This window comes from Aptenodytes forsteri, unplaced genomic scaffold (assembly GCF_000699145.1).
Source record: "Aptenodytes forsteri isolate BGI_AS27 unplaced genomic scaffold, ASM69914v1 Scaffold193, whole genome shotgun sequence".
NCBI lineage: Eukaryota > Metazoa > Chordata > Aves > Sphenisciformes > Spheniscidae > Aptenodytes > Aptenodytes forsteri.
Window position 1 is genome coordinate 19,082,074 of NW_008795405.1, and position 9,320 is coordinate 19,091,393.

Consider the following 9,320-nt stretch of genomic DNA (forward strand, 5'->3'; position numbering starts at 1 on the left):
GAGGTCTCCCCTCAGCTCCTTTTCTCCAGGCTAAACAACCCCAGGTCCCTCAGCCGCTCCTCATAAGACTTGTTCTCCAGACCCCTCACCAGCCTCGTTGCCCTTCTCTGGACACAAGAGAGCTTTTCCACCTTCAGCAGCTTAATACAAGGTATGATAGAGCCTCATGATCCTTGTTAGTTCTCACTTGTTTCCCCCCTACAGCAGCCTTCCTCAGGTACTGAACTAGGGGACTGCATCCTTCGGTTCAACAGGATGGAGGGACTGCCTAGAGAATAACAGCAGCATTGCCGTATTGAGTCGTGTCGACTGAGGTGCAGCCTTTGGATTTTTACAGAAGACATCATTTCTTAGAAGCTGCCTAAACTCAACATTGCATGTAACCTTCTCCCTCAACAGTGTCACTGCAAATTCCAAATACCATTTGTTTAAGATGAAAGCTGTATTATTTCAAAGGAGCTAGTTTGCTCCCTTATGTTTGTCCAAGGATGATTGGGCAGGAAAGTGCTTGCAAAAGGAACTGGGTAGAGAGGTGGTTTTGGAGGGTCTGTTTGTCTGTTTAAAATGAAGCTTCTGGTGAGTTAAGGATGAAGCAGTGAGGATACCGCCATGTCTGGGATGCAAACTGCACCGAAGCTGAGCAGTCCTTTTAACCAGTGTCTTCTAGTGCTGATGTGGGCTCTGATCTTACACTACTGAGGGCAGTGGGAACTTAGCCGTTCAACAGAGTTCGAACCAGGTCAGGCACTGCAGAAAGTTATGCCAAACAGGTAAAGATCAGGACCTGGAGTCTAAGAACTTGGGACTCTAACTGTCAGTGCGTGTTGTGAAACTCAGTGTTTAAGAGGAAGTAATCTGCAGCAGGAGGAGAAAAAAACCAGAAGAACCCGAAACAAATCTGCTGGCGAAAAGCATGTACGCTGCCTCTTGTAAGCAGAGTTGGGAGTAACATCAGGCTGCGGTAGGATATCCACACAGGAGGAGGTCTTCCAGGATGGTAAGTACACTTGCCATCATCTTGAGAGTGCTGTGGGGTGGTCATGGAGAGATGAATGCACTTTGTTCATCTGAGGAGCTTCAAACAGCTTCCAGGGAGGATTTTGTATAGCGAAAAATCTCATCCTTTTGTTTGAAATCCAAAATCTGAAAGAGTTTGGTGCTGATGGAGAAAAGAAGTACCAAAAGTTATTTTTGGGGCAGGGAGAAAGCAACCTTAATGTTATAAACAACAGTCTCCCATGTGTACTCAGCAGATTGTGGTATTAGCTTGTGTTCCAGCCTGTGAAGCAATGCTGAGTAGCGCTTGTACTTACTGCTCTTGGATGAACTTTAGTCATTGAAATTGGCAGCTGGTAAAGGCCTGTAAGCTTCGAGGGAGCCATAGTTAATTACTGACCAGCTACAGTATTATTCTTAAGAATTCTGGTTGAGTCTGTGATGTTTTCTTTCTTGAAAATTAAACTGCATGTTTTAGTGCAGTTCTCATGACTTCTGTGTAGCAGCTGGGAATCTAACTCATCACCAGTCAAAGGTATCAAGAAGGACTTCGGTTGAACCAAATGGTAGATAACTCTATTATGGCATGAGAGATCTGTTCACGATCATATTTTAAGAGAAATGCTGCTTTTTGAAGCCATTTTGTAACCGTTGCTGAAAAAGAGAACTGAAAGAAGTTGTTTCTCATAAATTCCGTCCTTCTGAAGCCATCACACGGCTGTAAGTGTACCTACAGCTGCAGTTCCTTACCAAGACACTGCCTGGGTCACCGAATGTATCATGGGGAGCACTTTAGCTTTGGGGGCCAGAGGGACGAGATGACACCTCTCAGGCTCTGGTTCTGTGATGAGAACCACCCAGGGCAGCCGTGGGGGGCTGTTTGTTACTGGATAGCCCAGCTGGTTGGGACAGCTGCTGCCAAAGCAGCTAGCTGTGGAGCATGACCTGCAACCGCACTGGGCTCTCCTGGCCTAGGCTGAAGGGCTGCTGCTGTTGTTTTTCAGCTGCCTTTCTCCTCCTCCTTTAAAATCCCTTTGCCTCAGTTTCCTACCAAACTCCTTAGCATCTTCTCTCTTGCTCTCTCTTCCTTTTCTTCCCACTAAGTCTTCTGGGTTGGTATTTGACAGCTTTCTCTCAAGGTGGGGGAATGATGCGTGTTGCTGTCACACAGCTTTCTCTGTGTGGTGTGTTGTATCCCCCCTCTCTGCTTGGGCTGTAAGCTCTTTGGGGTAAGACACTGCGTCTTTGTACTGTGCTTAAACCATGAACTGGGATTTCAGGGGCACGGGGACCTGACATTCACCAGGGAATGGCCAACTGTCCTTCACTGCTGGCAGCAGCTCAGTTTCTCCAGGGCTGGGAGAATGGGTGTTTACCTGCCAGCATTTGTAACTATTTCTAGTGTAAAAGCTTGCGTCTGAATCTGGGGGCAGCAAAAGGAAGCGCCAGTGAAAACTCTTGAGTAAAACTGCCTTGGAAAGTAGGCACTGCTGTAGTGATTACAGCTGATAATAACAACGAGCAGACCCTGAAATGGAAACTTAACTTTCATCTCTGGAGCTCTAGCATGCTTTTAAGCATGACTGTTCATACATGTTCTTCCCTCTCCACCTTTCTCATTCTCCCTTGTCTGCTCTTTTACCCTGGGTCCTCTCTTTTCACATCCCTCCCCCGCATTCCCCAAGTCACTGTTTCAGACCCATCTCCCTTGTCTCTCAAGACATCCTCCACCTCTTCGGTTCAGCCCCACTAGTTCTTGTGAGTTGGGTCCCACAAGAAGCCTTTGGGGCTATGTCCGTGCTGTGTCCAACTCCTGCCTGTTCCATGCGGTCACAGCATCCATACAGAAAGGTGGAGTGGGCAGGAGTAGGACACAGTATGGACGTGTGTGGCCATGCTGCCTTACTGGTGTGGGAGGGCAGACACAATGAGCCCATCCAGTTCAGGTGACAATAGCTGTGAACATATGGCAAGATGGATGGGACAAGCCTGGCAGGATCCTTCCTACCTAAAACTTGTTCGAGTGTGGCCACCCACAGAGCAACTACATATCTGATACCATTACAGCATGTTCAGCCTCCAGGCTACAAATGCGGGGTGGCTCAGGGATAGGAAGCAGCAGTTTGGGGACTGGACAGGTGGCGATATCATCTGGTAGCACTTTTTGAAATCTACCATACCCCAGGATGTGCTTCTTGCTTCTGAGCATGAAAAATGACAGCTGATTCCTGTGGGGTAAATTCACCTCTGCCAGTGCAGGGGTGATTCATGACCTGTTAGGCTTGTATGAAGTTTTTGGTTTGAACTTTCAAGAAGGCAAAATAGGCAAGTGGCCAACTACCCCTGCCCTACCATCTGCTTTGAGTTTTGGCATATTTTGGTATTTGCTCTTGCGGTTGCCTCTACTGGTGATAACACAAGAGTGGAGCAATACTGTCTGGGGAGGGAAAGAATTTAACTTATTTTCTAGGGCCATGGTTGCAACGGGGGGGGGGGAAGGGGAGTTTATATTTTGGTGGCCAACTACCCCTGCCCTACCATCTGCTTTGAGTTTTGGCATATTTTGGTATTTGCTCTTGCGGTTGCCTCTACTGGTGATAACACAAGAGTGGAGCAATACTGTCTGGGGAGGGAAAGAATTTAACTTATTTTCTAGGGCCATGGTTGCAACGGGGGGGGGGAAGAGGAGTTTATATTTTGGCCTGGTCCCTGTCCCCTTAACGGCATCCCTTCTGGAAGAGACATGGGCATTGAAGACAACTCACAGGCATAGGAAGAGAGCAGGAGCCTAATAGAGTCACACACAGGATGACACTGATGCTGTACACTATCACCCGCAGCTCCTGTGCTTAATTATTGCTTGTTGGCAAATGTGTTAGCTTGCAACAGGACAAAAGTGGGTGTTGAAGGATGACTTGAAGAGGCAGCGATGCAGTTGTTTACACATTACTGCAATGATTTTTGTGTGTAGAGTCCACCAGGGAAAAACTGCAGGGACCTGTCTCTCCCTCTCACTCTGGAATCTGTTAATGTCACTCAAGACCCATAATACAGTGAAGATGTTGCACAGATCCATACTTAAATCTCAGAGCACTATATAAAGCAACGGCAGTAACCTGCATTTTTAGTCTGTAACTGGCTTTATACAAACGTTGCCATAAAGCTTGTTCTTTCCCCTTGCATACTTTTCTGTTTTTCAGACTGTGAAAAAAGCATTAAAAACATCCCTGATGTTTAATGAGTCCTCCAACATGAAATTAAGCGTGAACAATCAAAAAGACGTCAAAATGGTAATTATTGGGATACACTACATTTGCTTACAAGAGCTGAGATTACACTGACATTTCTGAAAAGTAATAACAGATTAAGAATGATTTTATTGTCCATTTTAGAAATCTGTGTAGGTTTCGATCCTATTTGTAAACAAGTGAGTGACAAAACCCTCATTGATTTATCCAGTAGGCTGGTCAAACCTTGCCGAGAGGGGGTAATGTGGAGCCTAATCCTGCAGCCCTGGCTCAGGACAGTAAACCTTGCTCATACAAATAGCCTCACTTCCACCATTAGCACAGCATTTATTTATTTATTCAGCATGCCTAGAGCACCTGGACATCACAGTGTATAGCATGGTGACAGCCAAGATGTGACTTCAAAATAGATCTCTTACCTTAGAAATGTCTTCTAAAACCTGTGCGATGTTTAAGTCTTGCCAACATGTTCATGGGGTGAAATGCAGAACTGTTAAAAATTGGTGGGATTTTTTTGCCCTCAACGAGAGGGAGAACAAGCCAGAGGGCAAAAATTTAAGTAGATAGTCAGTTTAAAAATGTTTTTCTCATTCAAATCACTGCCTGAAATTGATGGCAGCACTGTAGATCTTGATAAAAGCAGAGAAAATGAAAAGTAAGAAACTTTATCCGCATAGGAACTGAAATAGATACTTTCAGAGGCAACTGGTTTCTGTGCAAGTCTCATATGTACCCTTTCAGGAGCTCACATTTATAGCTACAGCCTCATGACCACTCCCAGACTCGGTTCTCCTGCCTGGAGGTTCAAAAGCTCAACTCTGAAGTGCACATTGCCTATCACAGCATGGTGGATGGTCCCAGCTCCCAAGAATTGCCATCGGGAGCCAGACATGATAATTGTTGGGGGGAAATGGATCTGCACTAGTGGATGTCTTTTCCTCCTCAATATAGGGCAACATATAGAGCCTGGTGCTATATGTTTCAGCATGTGAGTGGCTGGACTCCAGATCTGGATATACCAGGTGGCCAGGCTTTTTTTTTTTTTTTCCCATCTACGTTCAGGAAAAAAAAGGAAATACAGAAAAAGGTAAATGAAGCTAACTGACCACACTAGAACAACAAGGAAATACATTCACTCGCCACATGGATAAATGAGATTTGTGTAGTTTCACTTAAGTGAGGTTTAAGTTAGAAGACAAAACCAGAACATGTTCAGAAACCACAAAATGTCCTTCTGTTTCTGACATCTTCAGACCTGCTTTTTCTCCCCTGACTTCATGAACTTCCTCTTTATGGTAGTGCTGGGCTTGATCCCACAGCTAATCTTGTGTTATGGATTTTCTTGTTTTGATTTTGGTAGAAATTTTGTTGAAAACCCATTTGTCTTGTGCTAAAATAAAGCTAATCAACGTCAAACTAATCATAAGGTTTGGGAAAAAAACAGGTTTTGATATGTTGGCACAGGAAAAATTAAACCAAAACTAAAATCACGGTCCTCACATAAACCAACCCCTAGGTAGCTTGTGGTCCCCGCTTTCAGTGGTGTATCTAAGAATACTGTCTGCCAGTAGCTGAAAGCAGAACTACTATTCAATGATTGTGGTTTACTCACCTGCAACAGGTAGTCATCCATTAGCTGGTGTATCAGTGACTTGGTGATCACTTAAATCTTCTCCTATTTGCATTCTGTTCTAGTTTCAAATCTTAGGGGCAATTTTGATACTTGGTCTTGTCCTGATGGCTGTTTACTTCATGAGAGTGGACAGCATAGTTGATCCTAAGGGAGAAAAAGCAGTTGTCAACATTTACGAAGAGGTGGAGGAGGAAGAAGGAATCTACGGAGATCTCCCAGGAACCACAGTAATTGAGGAGGACACCAATAAGTCCAATGATTCCTGCAGGTAAGCCATGGCCAATGGCACACGGAGAACTAATCACCAGGTGGAGAAATAGTTACAATGCTGACAATATCAACATGGCTTTTGTTCTCTTCCCATTGTATAAGAAGTGATAAAGTACCGCTAATTTGGGAAAAGTGGGGGTGTTGTTTAGGCATTGGGTCATTCGTAGTTGCCCGTTATGAGGAGCGGTAGGGGCAGCATCGCAGCTCCACTACTGGTCCTGTGCTTGTATGTTCAGCATAGCTCTGTAGCTGCTCCACCACCTCCAGCCATCCTCCCTTTGTGGCAGTGGTGGCAGGCAGTAGAGCAACCAGCGGGCAAAGCAGCCTCTGCTGAGCCCACCCTCTTTCAGAGGCTGGAAGGGGGCAGTGGGTGTTTGTCCGGGCAGAGGGTGGAGAGGGTACCAAAGTGACACCCAGCCCCAGGAGGTTATTTTTCTCCTCGTCCTTAGGATGGTAAAATTCAAAGCTCAGAACGGCTACTGAGGAGAGTACTCCCAGCTTGTTTGTCCAGTTCATCTTGTTTGCTTTTGAGGTTGACATTCAAAATGGCCAACTGTACGGCATGACGGGTGCTTGTTTTCCTGCTTGGGTCACAGTCACTTGCTTCACGATGTACAATTGCCATTGCAGCTTTGAACTTGTGGAAAATGTTCCTTATGACTTAGCTTTTGAGATAAATAGCACTGCAGCCAAACCCTTGTACCAAGCCTGGATGAGACTCCTTGATATAGCCCAGGAAGAAATTCATGTGGCTTCTTACTATTGGTCTCTTACTGGGAAGGATATCAACGTCAATGATTCATCTTCTAAGCAGGTAGGAGAAAATCAATGACAAGCACATCCATGGCTGTATGTCTCGTAGATGTGGCAGATGGCAGATTGTCTGTGTGGTCTGTCTCCCAGAGACACTGCTTGACTCTTCCTGCAAACCCAGAAAGGTTTTCTGTGCTGGTCTGAAGCAGCACACTAACTTTCCTCCTCCAGTCAAGATAGACTCCATCTGGGCATGTCTCTGAATATTTCTATGCTGTGTTTTAAGAGCAACACAGAGGTCAGTCTCAAACCCACACTCGCTTACCCTGCAGATGGTCAACCTGTGGTAGGGGCAGCCAGTGGCATGGCTGAAGAGCCTACAGGATCTACACAAGTGAACATGCCAATTCCCACTGGATAGCTGGAAGAGTCAGGAAGCAAAGTCTGCTGGACTTCTGACTGCGTCAGAGTCTGCTTCTCCCCTGTGTACAGACACAGCATCTGCATTCGCCCGTTTTGCAGGTGTCCCTGAACCATGCCGTTGGACAGCAGCTTAGGACGTTTGCTCTCCTTTGCAGGGCTGTCCTCATGGGCACCCTGTGCAGCCAGGCTTCCTGCGGGGCCACTCTGGCTCCACCACCAAAAGTAAATGACAGAGGCCACGGCACAGGCTCACCTTGCGACCATCCATCATGTTTAATTGTCCCTTGGCTCTCTTTTGGCCTGTGGCAGCTGGCAACTTCCCAGGCAATCCTGAGCAGAGTCTGGGGGACAGTATGGGCTGGGGACTGTTCTGAAAAGCAGAAGGGACAAGGCCACTCTATTTCAGGCAGGTATGGAGTTTAGTCACGTGTCAGGAATCGTGTTGTTTGCTGAAAGACCAGATACTGGCCTGTTTATTACTGTGGGCAGAGCCTCTGCCTCCCTCCTGGCACACCTTTCTCACTGTCCTCACTCTCTGGAACTGCTCTCCTTGTCTTCCTCACCAGATGGGTCTGGTGCCATAAGCTGACTCATTTCCTCCACATGAGAAGAAGTAAAAGTGACAGATGTAAGGCTGAGCCCTGCTAAAGGGACAGCTCAGTTTAGGACGGTCTCTGTTACTTTTATCCTCAGGGAGAAATGACACAGCGTATCTGTTAAGCTTCAGCATCCAACAGCTGATCTTCATTGGGGCGTTCACCTTTCAGGTCTAGGATGTTTGCGATTGTACTTTTAAACCTTATATCTAATAGTATTAAATGGTAGAAAATAAACTTTGAGTCATACATTGGATCAGAATCTTTGTTCCCTTTTTTCTCTGGTTGAAACACTCCTGAAATAGGTGAAATTTCTGACCTTCCTTGTGTTGGCGTTCTTCAAAGGAAGCATCCATTAGTAACACTGTACTTGCATGTATTTTGCTAAATGTTCTATAACAAAATAAAAAAAATAACAATGTACTGTGCAGGGTGAAGATATTCTGAAGAGGTTTGAGAGATTACTCGCAGAGAATGTCTCTGTGTACGTTGCAGCAAGTATGCCAACTTTGGCTACAAATTCAACTGACCTTGAGCTTTTAGAGGAAAAAGGTAATTATCTCACTTCAGTGATGCCCTCAGAACTTCAGTAATGCAAAAAGGGATCTGAGAGAAACTGGTCTCCCAGGCCTATTCTGGCATGGTGCTTACATGGGTTCACAGGACAGGCACTATGTATTCACTAGTTCATGATTTCTGTGTATGTTGTCATGCCCTTAAGGATTTTTCTGAAAGGTCACATTTTGTATACTGCAAGTTATTGTATTCCCAGGAATGAGTGCTTGTGAATTTTGGTAGTTATTACCAGTTGCAGGTATTAGACATCCAGACATGTTCTGGCTGTCAGGGGAGCACTAGATTACCATCTCCATGCTGTATCTAAACTCTTTTTCCCCTCCCCATCTTTCTTCAGGGGCTCACGTAAAAAAGATTGATTTTGGACATTTGGCAGGAGGAGTGTTGCATAGCAAATTCTGGATTGTAGACATGAAACACATATATATTGGTAGTGCAAATATGGACTGGAGATCTTTATCTCAGGTAAGCTCTGCTGCTGCATATTCAAAAATCTGGGGGGAAGTTCGTGTCCTAGCACATAACAGAGAAAAATCATAATGATGTAAAATATTGACTGAGTGGGAGAAACAGCAAAGAAACCCCTGGAGGTGGAGGTGGTTCTTTAGGGGGCTGTGACATAGCTTGCTCTCTGTTGTGGTTTAACCCGGCAGGCAGCTAAACACCACACAGCCGTTTGCTCACTCCCCCCACCCAGTGGGTAAAATTTGTGGGCTGAGATAAAGGCAGTTTAATAGGACAAAAAAGGAAGGGAAAACAATAATAATAATAATAATGATAAAAGAATATACAAAATAAGTGATGCACAATGCAATTGCTCACCAC

General features: G+C 45.3%; 1 protein-coding gene across 1 annotated transcript in view; it reads left to right on the top strand.

Moving 5' to 3' along the window:
- Positions 1-916: 916 nt before the first annotated feature.
- PLD4 (phospholipase D family member 4) overlaps positions 917-9,320 on the top strand; it is a 14,833-nt gene continuing 6,429 nt past the window's right edge. The window contains exons 1-6 of the mRNA XM_009280896.2: positions 917-997; positions 4,197-4,286; positions 5,940-6,145; positions 6,778-6,961; positions 8,351-8,471; positions 8,833-8,960. Of these exons, the coding sequence (XP_009279171.2) occupies positions 995-997; positions 4,197-4,286; positions 5,940-6,145; positions 6,778-6,961; positions 8,351-8,471; positions 8,833-8,960 (732 nt within the window). The 5' untranslated portion in view covers positions 917-994. The remainder of the gene's footprint in view (positions 998-4,196; positions 4,287-5,939; positions 6,146-6,777; positions 6,962-8,350; positions 8,472-8,832; positions 8,961-9,320) is intronic.